Source organism: Achroia grisella, unplaced genomic scaffold, assembly GCF_030625045.1.
Source record: "Achroia grisella isolate CSIRO2021 unplaced genomic scaffold, CSIRO_AGI_Agris_v1 utg1245, whole genome shotgun sequence".
NCBI classification, from domain to species: domain Eukaryota; kingdom Metazoa; phylum Arthropoda; class Insecta; order Lepidoptera; family Pyralidae; genus Achroia; species Achroia grisella.
In genome coordinates, this window is record NW_026712606.1 from 1,707,697 (window position 1) to 1,724,160 (window position 16,464).

At 30.9% G+C, this 16,464-nt stretch overlaps 2 protein-coding genes across 2 annotated transcripts; one reads left to right on the top strand and one right to left on the bottom strand.

Annotated features, from left to right (window-relative positions):
* The first annotated feature begins 2,487 nt into the window (after nt 1–2,487).
* LOC131854809 (uncharacterized) lies at nt 2,488–6,811 on the top strand. The gene is made up of 4 exons (XM_059205970.1): nt 2,488–2,666; nt 3,145–3,285; nt 3,980–4,133; nt 5,196–6,811. The coding sequence occupies exons 1-4, from the start codon at nt 2,618–2,620 to the stop codon at nt 5,332–5,334; spliced, it is 483 nt and encodes a 160-aa protein (XP_059061953.1). The 5' UTR covers nt 2,488–2,617; the 3' UTR covers nt 5,335–6,811.
* A 2,743-nt stretch (nt 6,812–9,554) lies between these two features.
* LOC131854750 (uncharacterized) lies at nt 9,555–11,972 on the bottom strand. Its single transcript, XM_059205891.1, has 5 exons — nt 11,373–11,972; nt 10,877–11,323; nt 10,514–10,591; nt 9,841–9,994; nt 9,555–9,723 (listed from the first exon to the last, which is right to left on the bottom strand). Exons 1-5 carry the CDS (start codon nt 11,700–11,702, stop codon nt 9,560–9,562), a joined length of 1,173 nt encoding a protein of 390 aa, XP_059061874.1. The 5' UTR covers nt 11,703–11,972; the 3' UTR covers nt 9,555–9,559.
* Between the last annotated feature and the right edge of the window lie 4,492 nt (nt 11,973–16,464).

Consider the following 16,464-nt stretch of genomic DNA (forward strand, 5'->3'; position numbering starts at 1 on the left):
ACTAATACTATATCGCCTACTTTAATAATTCGTGATTTATTGGACGCAAGTTGCTTTAACAATGAAAGATATTCGCTGCGGAATCTAGATTTAAAATCTTTGCGTAATTTTTGTAAATATGTAACTTTCGTATTTAATGTATGAGCGTCAGCTTGATCTAAATCCACAGTATCATACTGTTTTAAATCCTGTAGAAACATTGCGGGCGTAAGTGGTTTCAGATTTTCAGTATCATCTGCAATGTACGTCAATGGTCTGTTATTGATGATACATTCTACCTCGCACAAAATGGTTAAGAGAGATGTGAAGTCTAGACAAGCTTTACCTAAGATTCTTCGTAACATTTCTTTTATTGTCTTAATCATGCGCTCCCAAAACCCTCCCCACCACGGAGCTTGAGGGGGATTGAACCGCCATTCTATTTTATGAGATGTCGTCTGTAGTGAAACCCTTTCCCAATCAATACTATTCAGAAGGTTACTTGTACCACGAAAGTTCGTACCATTATCGGAGTAGACAGTCTTAGGCTTGCCTCTACGTGCAATAAATCTACGAAAAGCCAGCATAAAATCTTCCGTAGATAATGACTTACATAATTCCAAATGAATGGCGCGATAAGATGCACAAGTAAAGACTACGATCCAGTGTTTCTCATTATCTCGGAGATATAATGGACCAGCAAAATCTACCCCAGTAACATCAAAGGCAGCACCGCAATTTGTACGACCAATTGGTAACGGAGCTGGTGGTACAGAACATCGACGAGCATTATAACGCTTACAAACAACACATTCACGCACAATCCTTTTACATATTTGTCTGATTCCCATGACCCAATAAAATTCTCTAATATTACTAATTAATAATTGTGAACCAGCGTGACACAACTCAATATGTTTATGACGAATCAGATTTTGAACTAATTTATTTGATCCAGGAAGTAAAATTGGAAATATAAAAGTATCTGTGTCGTCTCGTAGTGTAAGTCTTGTTTTGACACGTAAGATTCCATCTTCGTTCGATTTAACTAATTCCATATTCAAACATTTCATAGTCGATTGTATGTCATTGAAATGTTCATTTTGAATTAAAGCAAATAACCTTTTTTCAGCCTTTTCAAATTCACAACTCGATAAGTTTCCTTTCGTTCTTGTACTAGACTGTTTTAAACAATTTTCCTTAAAACGTATACACCAACCTATCATACGAACCGTTTTTATATACTTAGAAAAATAGGTAAGTCTATCCGAAAACATTACCACTTCTTCTGTAACTAAACAATTAACATTTATTTCTTTAATATATTCTTCTTCGTTTAGTTCTGGTACAGAGCATGGCCATTCATCTATATTATTTCGTAACCAAGAAGGTCCTTCCCACCATCTACTATTAAGTAGGACTTGAGCATTACAACCACGAGAGGGCAAGTCTGCTGGATTAAGGTGACCTGGAATATGACGCCAGTCTTCAACATTCGTCTTATCTAAAATTTCTTTAACTCGGTTATGTACAAAAATATTTAGTCCAGATTTCCTTTTAATCCATGCTAAAACAATACTGGAATCTGTCCAATAATATTCCTTCAAACGTTCCAAATTAATCGATTTTTTTGCTTCAACTGCCAATCTAGTAGCCAAAACAGCAGCTATTAACTCAGATCGAGGCACAGTCACTGCCTTAGAAGGTGTAACTCTGCTTTTTGCTATGACTAGTTGTACATACACGCTGCGATCAAATTCTGTTCGTAAAAAGACACAACCTGAATAAGCTGATAGACTGGAATCTGAAAATATATGTAAAGATACTGAACAAAATTCAATACTAGTCGGAAACAAATGACGAGGAATCCGACATTCCGTTAAAAGATTTAAATATTTTATCCAATTTTTCAAATCATGTTGAATTTCCATAGGAAGCGGTTTATCCCATTCCAAACCTATTTTCCAACATTTTTGTATGAGTATTTTGGGAACTATAGTGCATGGACTAATAAAGCCTATAGGGTCGAAAATGCTCTGAGCGATAGATAATAAAGTTCTTTTCGTCATAATATTATTCTCATTCATAGAAGGAACCTTGCAAAATAGTTCATCGCTCCGTGGGTCCCAGTTGAGTCCTAAAACAGACGTCAGTTTATGTGTTGGATAATATATTAATAAAATAATAAATTATAAAATCATATATTTTCTTATGTCATTAAATTTTAACTTTTTTTTATTTATTTATTTGTGGCCAGCAATAATTATCATAGTCCACAACACTCAAGTTCCAGTTAGTGTTGTCATTATGTCATGTCTGTTTTCACAGTAATATCATATTTTATGTTCAAGATATATAAATTGAACTAAGAAAATGAAATTAAATAAATAAAACAAATATACTTAATTTTCGTATTAGCCTTTTCTAAAGAATAAACAGAAAAAACATATTTATTTGACATTTATGTTTTCCTTCTATCTGTGTTTCTATCAACAATGTTAGTATTGTTCTGTGCACTGAATTCAATCGGCTCAAATACAAATAACAATAACTGTCATTGCCAGGCGGCATCGTATGTATTTTTATTTGGAAAAGAGAATTAATGAACGTTTTGTGATCTATCACAATTTGACGAGCCATGAAGTATATCTTGGCATTCCTGTTGTTAGCCACAACATATAATTCGTGTAAGATTCTGAATTTATTTTCTAGAGTACATACAACATAATGTTTGGGTGTGGTAGCCAGCATAAGTGGAACCTACCACAACATTGAGAATTGTTGTATATATATTACAATTTTCATACTGAGTGTTATTCTATATTTGCGTGTATCGTTGACTTAAGCTGCTTTCATTTTAGAGGTTTAAAGCCGATAATGTATTAAACGTTAAAACCACTCTCATTTTATTTTGTATGAAGATGGAACGGTTCACCCAATTGTGTTAACGATATTGACTGGGGTAGGGCACAAAGGACTTATGATAAAAGCATGAATTTAGTTCAGTTAGTGCATGGTTTATGAGATACTGGCACTAAAATTGTCTCCTGCCATTTTGTCATAATACCCATGAATATGTTATTATTATTAGAATTTTGATCAAAGCTTAGCAGACAATGGTTCCATGATCATAGAGAAAAAAAATGTGTCTTGGTATTATTTCAGGTTTGGCAATATGGTGTTATCAGTGTTCATCTGCCACTCCTGGATGCTCAGAACCCTTCAACTGGAGGGGTGTAGGGTATTTAGGAAATCCATGTCCTGACAATGATGATTATTGTATTAAATTGATTGAAAGGAAAGGAGGTTTGTGAAATGCATGAAATTAACACATAATTTTCACTATTGCAATAATGATTCCACATTGTATCATGATGTGTAATACTTTAGTACTTTTGGTAAATTTTTACAGTCAAAGTTAATATAATCTAGTCATAACCAACATAGTTTTGTTACATATATTGAGGCTTTGTGAACTGACTTATTAGAGTGACTTGTACAAGTTACTGGCTCTAAATAATGTGGTAGTGTTTTTATAAAAACCATTCTGGAGATTAACAAGGAATGCTATTTTTATATTAGTAAAATCAACTACTACTTGAGTATAATTTTTCAAACTCTCAAACTGGTGGATGTATTAGTTTTAATAATTACTCTGGACAATTCACACAGCGCCATCTAGTCCCAAGCTAAGCAGAGAATGTGTTATAGGTGCTTGACAACTGATAGATATACTTAGACACAATTTTTTTTAAAACATAATATACATAGAAAACACCCTTAATGACCACAAACAATCTTAATCATGAATAAGAATGTTTGGACTGAGCGAGGTATTAAAACTGCAACCATCAGAACTTAGCCAGTGTGCTAATCCGCTAGATCACTGAGGCTGTTATATTCATATTCTGTGAAATTTTGGTCTATTGGTATGTGGAACAATAACATACAATACATTTTTTGGAAGTAACTTTAATCAGTTTTTGTTTTTATATTTCAGCACAAACAGTAATCACAAGGGATTGTTTGAGCAACTTTCGAGCATTCCGAACAGACATTCCAGCTGATACATATGAGGGTTGCAGACCCGCAGCAAAGGATGTTAATTTGGCAAATTATGTCAATAACAGTATTAAAGAACTTGACTTAAAAAGGTAAGATAATAACTAAGTGACATTATATTTATTTAATTTTAGACTAGTAAGAATTTCCCTAAAGGTGTGCTAAAAATATTAATATATTTAATTAATTTAATTATATATTTATGATTATTGGTTTTTAATATTATGTATAATGCAATAGAGGTAAGAACTGAAGAGCTGCTTGTTGGTAAGTCCTGATTCTGTTGAAGTTTAGAGATATGGGAGTGAAATTATAGGTTACTGAGTCATAATGTTTTACTCCTCTGGAATGGCGACGTTAGAGGGTCACAGGAGGTCTGAATGCCTGCAACTCAGCATCAGATGGGGTGTTCTGACACTGTTTATTTTACTTATTTCAGTTATAGTTAAAGAAAAATAAAAATAATTGTGTATACCAGTACGAATAATTGTATGTTACATTTAAGAATCCATACCTATACAACCTGTGCTTGTAGTCCCTATACAATACAGCAATTACATCTTTGTTATGTAACAGATTGAAATCTGAAATAGATTTTTCTTTGTTCATTTCAATGTAAATTCATGAGATTGAAATTCAATTGTGAATAACCTTGAGGCCTTAAACAGTGCTAGAGGAAGCTTCGTTCTCATTGTATGGGGTGATATTAATATCTTATATATAAAATTCTCGTGTCACAGTTTTCGTTCCCATACTCCTCCAAAATGGCTTAACCATTTCTCATGAATTTTGTGAGCGTATTGAGTAGGTCTGAGAATCGGCCAACATCTATTTTTCATCCCCCTAAATGTTAGGGGTAGTCCACCCCTAAATGTTTTGACAAAATTTTTAGAGTCTATTTTTTTATGATACAACATACAAAAATACATACAATCCTAAATTTTCACCCTTCTATCATCAACCCCTATTTTTTTATAGCGTTATTAATTTATATGGCAAAACGTTTGCCGGGACAGCTAGTATTAATATATAACAGTAGGGAAAAAATAATAATTTAAAATTTTACGTAAATAAGTGGCTACAGTGTCCAACATGATTAAATTCTTTTTTATTATTGATAATTTTTTTGCAATACATGTCTATTTTATTTTCAGGGAATGGTATGACGAGACAATGTGGTGTTTCTGTTTCCTCGACCATCGATGTAATGGCGTGACAAATGTTACAACATCAATGGCGTTGCTAATGCTTTCAAGTATTGTGATGCTGGTCACAAATGTATCATTATTTTGATATTTTCTCACTTTTCAAGTAAAATTTGACACATGACAATAGGTATATTTCACCAAATATGAATTGTAATATAAATAAGTATCTATGTATATATATCAGAATTGTATAACATGTGTCTAATATGCCTTAACAATTTTACAAATGAAAGATTATGTTTTTTTTTGGTAAAATATCTTTATGTTTTAAATCATAACAAGGGCATGATAATTCTAATAGACTGGTAGAGAATCTCATTTTATGATTTAATTATATTGATACAAACATGTATGTAGAATAACTTGTACATTTAGTAGTAAAGTATAGTGTAACTAAAGTATAACTAACTCTTTTATCAAAGTGAAATGAACTTATTGTGCTTATATGTACAATGTTTTATCTTGTACTTTCAAGATTGATAGAGTATCGACTATCAAGTTGATAGATTTGATATCAGGTTGATAGTATCAACCCTCATTCTAATATTTAAGAAGTATATGCCTATTTCGTGGTGATTTACATCAATAATCTAATTCAGGGTTTCTGAAACTTGACTCACAAACATCTGTTAAAACTATCAGATAACAGTATACCTATTATCTAACTAATTAACTTCCTCTCTCCCTCAAGAAAATAAGATTTTTATATCAATATAAAAGGTAACAAATACAGTACCAAAATAAATATCTTTTTAATCTGTATTAATGTAATGGGTGGACTGTTGTGGAGATATTTGTGCTGCTTTTGTACAAAGTACCAAGTGTAAAAACCCACTCTCATATAAATATGTCGTGGCAAAAGGTAAAAGAAAATTCACCGCCGTGCGTAAGAGTTATATAGGGTTACAATTACCATTCTTTAAATATTGTCGCAAACGTCTTACATCCGAATGGCGTACGTCGAGAAGAGTTCGCGTACTCCACTTTGATATACCCTGGTCTAATTCATACGGATTATTTAAGGACTTATTAATAATATCACTTGAATAATTCAAGGATTTTATTTACGTGACTGTTAACTATGTAGTGTCACCTTTTTAACAAACCCAATAACGCCGTGACGGTAGTGCGACATTCGTAGATATAACTCTATTAAACTATCTTTATCGGGAATGACACACGGTCGTCACGCTTGGCAGCACGTAGCCGATAGCCTGACTAATGTCATAGGTATAGTTTAGTAAATTACAACTACGGTCCATTCAACTTCTCTTTTTATAATCATGATTTTGTTGTAAAAGGGCTATATACGAATTAATACATTGCCGTCGCGTGGCCACTTCTGTGCATCCCATTGCCAATATAGTCGTTAATATTTAATGTGGAGGTCTAAGAGAATTGATGTATATCTAAGACAGATAGAAACATTTTCTTTCGTGATAGGTACCATAGAGTAGTTAGTTGTAATAGTACAAGTATCAAAGTGCCTAAGTAATTTAAGCTAATAACTGTTGCTAATCCATTTTTAAGACAATTATAATTTGTTGTTATAGTTACAAAAAATTGATGTATTATTTGCCTACATGAATGTATATATAAAGCCGGCTATTAATATGTATAAGGCAGCTCTTACAACATCCTTTCTAAGAAATCGAGTGGTTATTGTATGCTTATGGCCCCATGCCTAAATTATATCACACGAATTTAATGACTTCTTGTTTTCTTGACGAAAAATGAGGTCTTTGTCACATCTGGCCACATTTGCGAGATTTCCCCTTGCTAGTGTGACGTAAAAGATTTTACAAAACATCTAGAAATGTTCAAATTAACAAACTAAATTAGTTTCCTTATCATATCAAATTTATTTAATACAATTTAGATACTGAATTGTGAAGACATAAAACTTATGATTCATGTGCCTTGTCACGCAATGTCACACTTCGTTGAACCTCTACCTAACTTGTGACGTGATCTATAGATAACTGTTGACTCCGTCGTCACACAGTCTCTGTGTGACGACGGAGTCAAAAGTTCTTTACTTTTACGTTATCTTTTCTCTGAAATATTGTAATGTATTAAAATTATGATAATTATAAAATTACTATATATTATATTAATTTTAGTATTATATTATTAAATTCGTATTTATCTTACTGTTTTATTAGGTTTAGTTAGACATTTGTAATTATTCCAGAAACAACTCCGTCCATTTTTTGTAATAGAATATTTTTTATCAATAAAATTGTAATTAATTATGCATAAGTTATTTTTTTCCAACCAGTAATGAAATATTATGTAATATTATTATTCTAAAATACATCTTATGTATACATGAATATACGAATAGGAAGAGCTTATTAGGATTTAATACGAATTATATAGCTACTAGCTGAGCAACTTTGTCTGCGTCACACTTATGACTTACATAACATTTATCTTATACTTATATTTCGCTCAATTTACATATCTTTTAAAATTATAGCCTCTGTGTTATTCTGATGTATAAGCTATATTACTGTAAAATTTTATCAAAATTTATTCACTAGTTTGTGCGTGAAATTGTAACAAGCATCTATCTGTACTCATAAACATTCGAGTTTATAAATATTAGTAATATAGACATTCCTTGAGTAATGTCAAGAGATGGAAGATAAGTGTCCTCCCAAAAATATGAATTTCCATCTGTAACAAAGAATGAAGAAGAAAGAAAGAAACCTTGCAAAAATTGTGGCTGTATATTGGCAGCAGGAAGCAGAGCCAATTGTGTGGTAAACTTGTCCTAGTTTGAAGCAATGATATCCGTCCCAAAAGATCTCATAATACAAAACGGCTCTAACTAGCTAGCAAGTCATGTCTTTCCCTTATAATTTTGACCTGGAATAGCCTCTATAGTGATTTCTAACTAGGCGGGAGTACATTTAATTGTAATAAACAGATAGACCACCTCTAGTTTATGGACGATAATGGAATGCACGAGCCTGTGCGAACGGTTTATGCTGGCAGGGCACCTGTGGAGGACGATAACATGAGTATGAGGTCGGGTCAGTTAACCCATCGTGACAAATTCACCAGGATTTTATCACGATGGTTTACAGGGAAACTGCGTGGAGGTAAACCTGACTTGGTACATTGCTAGTAATAGGGTCATTAGTCCACTTTACTGACAATCTACTTCCCCCGACCTCCCGTAGTTATGCACGTATGTGAATGCATCATGCGTATGTTTATGAAGACATCTCGAGTTTATTTTGGGAGTGTTGGTTTTATGCAAGCACAGGTTCAAATTTCAAATTTATTCAATTAATCTTGCAATTACGATCACGTGACAACTCGCAAAACCGATAATGGCCGTGTCTGAACGGATTGTCCTCGTAACTTTCAAACTATAATTCCAAATGGCTAAAGTACAACTACTATAATTCCAAATGGTTAAAGTGCATCTATTTTAAATACAAAAATCAATATAAGTGGTTATCATGCTACGAATTAATTTAGTACTGTAATTTACACATTGTTAGTATCCAAATGAAATATTTTTATAGTTCACTGCTTTGGCTATATCTAACGGTTTTGCTATTAAGGAAATATATTTCCACTCTACATTTTACTCGTGTAACTTACGGTTTTTGCAGCGCACGCCAGGAAGGCAATCAAATAGCAAATTTTTTCGACTTAACAGTTAGATATCATTATATTTCGCCCAATTTACACAATATCTGGTCAAGATCGCTGGAAGGCGACGGATGCGACCAGCGCAGGACTAATCGTCGAGGAGATCTTTGGGGGAGGCCTATGTCCAGCAGTGGACGTCTTCCGAGCTCAGATGATGATGATGATGATGATGACACAATATCTTTTTAAATTATAAGCTATGTGTTATTCTGATGTATATAAGCTACATCACTGTACAGTTTAATCAAAATCGGTTAAGTAGTTTTTGCGTGAAAGTGTAACAAACATCCATCAATATTCACAAACTTTCGCGTTTATAATATTAATAATAATAAGGAAGTAAGGTTTATTTATACTTTTTTTGGGGTTGCATAGTAAAAATAAAATGATATTAATAAATCAAATTTATGTTTATGACGCCAGATATCTCAAATAGAACAAATGCTAAGATTATGACTTTAGTGATAATTAAATTATTTTTGTGGGGATTTTAATGCAGTACTTATTTACGAAGGAAATAATTTGAAGAAAGTATGTATATTTATGAAATTTTATTCACGACAAAGTCATCCATATACATAGGCACTAGCGAGTAACGAATAAGAAAGAAAGAATATTGATACTTCATTAACTGTACATTAGAGAATTGCAAATTGAATCAATATAACAAACATCCCGGTAAAAAGCGTACCAAATTTTACTAAAAGACGTGCGTTCATTTCCCACATATCATACACTGAGAATGTGGGTGGAGTTTCTTCTAATATTTTATATATTTTCTTTGCTTTATTTCTGATTGATCCTACGGAAATAACACAATGTTTATGTTAATTAATATAGTCCGGGAATTTGGAACTAGTATTGCAATGGTAAAAAATTAAACTGTGCCCCATACTTGTTGCTGAATACACATACATACCTTGTATACAGTACGACATTATGGAAATTGACAGTTGTTTGGTTAGTTTTAACTCGTTGCAAAATAGTTCACATCGAAGACAAAGAAATATTATAGTAGCTGCATACACAATTGCTGTGAATAGTAGGTCCATGTATATTAGAATATCCACGATCTGAAAAGTGAGTGAGTGACATAATACTTTATTAAAAATATACCTACTGTAAATGTGTTGGTTTGTTTACGAGTCTAAATAAGTAAACAAAAAACCTCATTTTTCTAACCTATTCATAATTAAAAAATATATTGACTAGCTGTTCCTGCGGTTTCACCCCCGTGACTTGTACTGCCTTTGTGTTATTCTGATGCACAAGCTATAGGTATTATTGTAAAGTTTCATTACAATTCATTAAGTAGTTTTTCGGTAGAAGAGTAGCAAACAATCATCCATCCATCCATCCACATTCACAAACTTGTGCGTTTATAATATTTGTAAGATATAAATTATACAAAGCTGGATCTATTTACCTATAGTGCATCATCTACATCTATCAATTGCTATAAGGATTACGGCCACACAAACTCGGGCGCTTGAACACTTACTATTCAGAGGCTTCCATGAGAAACGGATCAATCGAAAATTGAAGAAATTGTTATATAGACCTTTTTAATACATAAGTCCCACAATACTTACGTTATGTTGTACCAGTAAGATCATAAATTGGAACGATTGTACACCATATATAACGAGCTTGCTGCAAAACAGTAGCATCTGCGAAATATGGGAGGGATACACATATTACACATATTATTACAACTAGAATCAACCAATATGCTGTTATTATGAATTATGAATAGTCAAGTTATTGTATACCTACTGATATTACTTTAGTATTCAGTTTCGATTCGAGATTAGTGGTAATTTTAAGGTCCTGTTTCATTGGCAATATTTTCTTGTCATTTGTAACAGGCTACTTAGAATTACTGTCTTATAAAAACAATTTGTAAGTAGAGGATAGGTCGGTAATAGGGTATCTACTACTATATTTTAACTTACCTGAAACATATAAATATTCTGATAGTGCGAAAACACATTCAATAGTTTCTTCAAATACGCCTGAACTTCGAATGACTTTAAATCTAAGTTTTTAGTTTCAATTTGTTTGAATAGTATTTTCACAAAGTAACCATTATGAGACGGTATTGTAAGGTCAATGGTATCTTCTTGATACTCTTTATTCAAATGGTTCTTCAATATACTATTTAAGATACGCAAGTGCATTGCAAAGTATACCATGAGATTAGAGTAATGACTTGTCTCGAGTAAAAATGTTACATCAGTATATATTATTCCAGTTATACAGATCACTTTCTTCAATCTGTCAAAACTTGTTATAAAAACTAATAGAAACGCGAACAGCGTTATAGAGACTGTTGCTATATTTAACTTATAAATACAGTTATAAAGATTTTTATCAGTATTGTCTATGATGAGGTTATCTAGCTGTTCCATTTTTATGTACAACTCTTTATGTTTCTCGTTGTTTAAAAACCTTGCACCCACAATGTAAAAAATGCAGAAGCGTTTGAAACGTTGCTATAGAAGTGCATAGGAAAAATATATCTCTATAATCCTTAAATTGGATGTAAAAAAAGTTTATCAATATGCAGTGTACAATAAGTACAAAGCATAAAAGTAAAATTGTATATAATCTTTGATACAACGTCGGTGTAGTCACGAATCTGTTTCTGCAATCGACTCGGCAAGAACCAACTACATATTGACAACAACGAATAGGAGCAAAGGATTTTAACAAATCCTCACTGATCAAGTCTCTTGAGTGGTTCGCGATTGAATTGGAGTTGCTTTCTTTGTTTTTCATCTTGAGTAACAAATAAATTTTCATACTTTTCCTTTATGCAACATGTTCCACTTAATATGAATTTTAACCGATATTATTTTTAATTCGTACCTAAATATATCTACCACAGCTTTTGCTGTGGTAAAAAGTAATATTGTTCATTACTAACAAAATTAGTGTTGACCTACGATAAAAGTTTTCCAGTAATTGATTGATTGTGATGTATTTCGTGGTGTAGGTACCTGTCTAGAACACCAAGTAAATAAATAATGGAATAAACAATAATCTAAGTAATTGTATCGACAATCAATAGGTAGATATAGAATATACCTACTATACACAAATTCTTTGTAGTCACATTATAATTTATTAATTTTGATACAACATAGATACAATAGATATACAATTGTTATGATGTTCTTACTTATTCACTTAAACCATTGTTATTTTTTTAGAAATTATACTTTATTGAGTAGCCATTACAATCAGTTTTCATTCTTACTACTAATGACATCTATCACTAGTGTTGTGTCAACAATCAATAATCACGCTAGTGATGTACTCTTACAACATCCCCCTTTCTTTTACAAAACAAAACTTTAATAATATATAAAATCTTCAGATACAGGTTTTCTTATTAATCTACCAGAACGAGAACAATTTTCATTTAAATTATTATGATTAGTTATATTACTACTTTCATCATCAATTACATTATTCTCATTATGATTCATTGATACATTATTTTCATTATACATTGATACATTATTTTCATTATACATTGATACCTTTTCATTTTCCATATCATTATCATTTTTCACACTCACATCACTATAACTATCATTTACTTCAAATTTTCCACATTTATTTAAATCTTTCCTATTTCTTGTTATTATCCTACCATCCTCTCTTTTTACAATGTAAGATCTTGGTCCTTTACCTTTCCCTATCACTATTCCTCTTTTATACCAACCTGCAGAATTTTCATTTTTAATCTTTACATAATCATTTAATATATTTAATTTTCTACTTCTCCTATCCTGATACATTTTCTGTTTATACTGTCTTTCCATCAATTCCTTAGTAAAATCTTTCTTAACAAAATTATCATTATGTATGTATGGTAATATATTCCTAATACTTCTATTGAATAACATTTCTGCTGGAGTTGTACCATCTTGAGATACAGGTGTATTCCTATACAATAACAAACCTAAATGTATATCTTTTTTCTCATAAATTAATTTTTTCAATATGTTTTTAATAGTTTGTATATATCTTTCAGCAAGACCATTTCCTTGGTGATGTTTTGGGCTTATGATCTTGTGATCAAAATTCCATTTTTACTAAATATTTTAAAGTCTTCACTTGTAAACTGACTACCTGAATCAGAATATACTATATTAGGTATCCCATATCTAGAAAATATTTCTTTAATACACACAATTACACTTTCTGTTGATAAATTTGATAACTGCTGAATCTCAACAAATTTACTATATGTATCTACTAAAAGCAAATAAGGTTTATTATAAAGAAAAATTATATCAGTGGCTACAATCTGCCATGGATTGTTAGGTATCTCTTTACATATCATTGGTTCCATACAATTACTATTTTGAAAAGTTTTACATGTATCACAATTTTGAATAAGATCTTCAATTTCTTTTCCCATATTCGGCCAAAATACTGACTTACGAGCCTTTATTTCTATTGCCTTACATTTTTCCATTCCTAAATGTGAATAATGAATTTTTCAAGAACTTCCTTTCATTGTCTTGTATTACAATTTGCGTACCCTTAAATACTAAACCATCACATTCACTTAACTCATCCTTATAAGTATTATAAATTTTTGCATCACTATCAATATTACATTTATTATGAGGCCAACCCTCTCTTATATATTTCCTAACACAATTAAGTACTCTGTCTTTATCTGTTTCTTCAACTAACTTTTTCATTTTCTCATCTGTAATCCTTTTACTTTCTACTATCATAGCAACATGTGCTTTTATATCTGAATCTATCATATCATTACTATTTTCTTCCTTAATGTAGGATCTACTCAAATGATCAGCTAAAAATAATTCCTTACCCGGTTTGTACTGAACTTCAAAATCATATGGTTGTAATGCCATTTTTATTCTTTGTAATCGAGCAGGACATTTATTTAACGGTTTTGAAAAAATAGAAACTAAAGGTTTATGGTCAGATTCTACCACAAATTGTTGCCCAAATAAATACTGATGAAATTTCTTACAACCATTTAAAATAGCAAGACTTTCTTTCTCAATTTGACTATATGACTTTTCAGTTTCTGTCATAGACCTTGAACTATATCCTATTGGTTTTCTATCCTGTAAGATAACTGCACCTAAACCATCTTTAGAAGCATCCACACTTAAAACAATCTTTTTATTAATATCAAAATAAGACAATATTGGTGGTTCAACTAACATTTTTTTCAATTTATCATATGCAGTTTGCTGATCAACAGACCATATAAATGGAACTTGTTTTTTAATTAATTTACGCAATGGAGCTGTTAATTCTGACATATTCGGAATGAATCTTGAAACATAATTGATTACACCTAAAAATCTTAATAATTCTGTTTGTGATTTTGGCACTTCCATTTCTTCTATTGCCTTAACTCTATCCTTATCTACCTTTATACCTTTTTCTGTAAAAATATGTCCTAAATATTTCACATGAGACTTTTTAAAATTACATTTATTAATATTAAATTTAATACCAAATTCCTGAGCTCTCTTAAGTACTTTTTAAAAAATTTGATCATGCTCTTTTTCTGTTACGGAGTAAATCATCAATATAAATCTCTACTCCTTGTATATCCTCAAATATTTTTCTGAGGACTCTAAGGAGCTCACTACATTCAATACTCCCTATGGCAGATATTTTTATAACAGATTACCGTATTGAATGTAGTGAGCTCCTTAGAGTCCTCAGAAAGCTTAATCATAAAAAAACCTGAATTTGCATCTAATGTACTAAATATGCGACTACCCTTTAACTTTGAAGCAATTTCATCTAATGCAGGAATTAATATTTGTTGACGTTTTATTTGAGAATTAAGATATTGTGGATCTAAACAAATTCTTAATGAACCATTAGGTTTTGTAGTGATAACTAATGAACTAACAAATGTAGTAGGTTTTTCTATCTTTGAAATTATATTTTTACTTTCCAATGTATCTAACTCATTTTTCAACTTTTGCATTAATTTAAATGGAACATGTCTACACGGTTCAATTTTACCTTGCGCTCCTTCTTTAAATTCAATTTTGTATTTGAAATCTTTAATTTTTCCTATACCCTTAAATATATCTTTGTATTTATTGTATAACTCCCATTCATATATCCCTTTTACAACATTAATTTTATCCATACTAATATTTCTATTTAGTAAATTAAATTTTTGAATAGTTGGCAACCCTAAAATTGGTGTAAAGTTATCATAGCATACCTGAAAATTAACAATCTGTTCCCTTCCATTAAGTTTACATTTTAAATCAATTTGTCCAATAGTAGGAATTTTTCCTCCATTAAAATTATTTAATGTTAGACTACTTTTTTCAAACTTAAAAAGTTTCATATTATTACAAATTTTCAATGAAATTACATTACATTGTGCACCAGTGTCCAATTTAAATTTTGTACTTTGTCCTTGTTGCACAAAATGTACCATTTCAAACCAGCTTGCCTCATCACTGTGAACACCAACTGAAAACAATTTAACACTTTTTTCACTATCACTCTTTTCTTCTTGACTTGCCATTACAGTTCTGATTTTTCCTCTGCAATAGCACATCTTCTCGTTTTGTTGCAATTTGAATATGTTTTCCCATATGCTGGACAATTATTTCTTTCATGTTTGTATCCACACCGCTGACATATAAAATTATAATTAATCTTATGTCTGTTACTGTAATTTTCTTGATTATTTTGTGTCATATTTCTGTTTTTCTGGTTTTGATAATTATTTCCTTTGTGGTAAATTTTATTTTGATTATTATTATATACTTGTTTGTTAAATGATGAGTTTCTTGATGAGTTATTACTTCTTATATTTTTCTTGATTAAATTTATTTCCTGGCTGTTTCCTATCTGATTCTCCATTTGTCTTATGTTTTTATTTGTAATTTCCGCTATTTTGCAAATTTTTAGTGTTTTATTTAGATCAATGTCCCCTTCGCTTAATATTGATTTTGAAGTAATTTAGTAGGTCACTATTTTTATATTTATACACACTATTAATATTTATATATTTATTTAATTTCCAAATTACAAAACTTATCAGGAGACATATTTTACCTATTACAAAACCAACCCGACATCCGACAGAGAGATTAATTCTACATCAAACATAGAGTAATAAAGTTGCCATATTCATAAATGTGTGGATTGCTTTCTCAACACTCTTCCTCAATCCATACATTTTCATTATTCAAACCTACACTTAGTAATAACTTATTAAATACACTTTTACACAATGGCTTAGTAAGAATATCTGCTAATTGCTCTTTACTACAAATATATTTTACAGTTATCAAATTCTCTTCTACTTTCTGCTTTACAAAATTGTATTTCACATCTACATGTTTTAATCTCTTTTGTTCATAACTCTTTATACATTTAATAGTACTTTGGTTATCCTCAAAAACTATAACATTATCAATTACAATATCCAAATCAGCTAATAGTTTTATCATCCAACATGTTTCCATAATACATTCACACAAAGCTACAAATTCTGCCT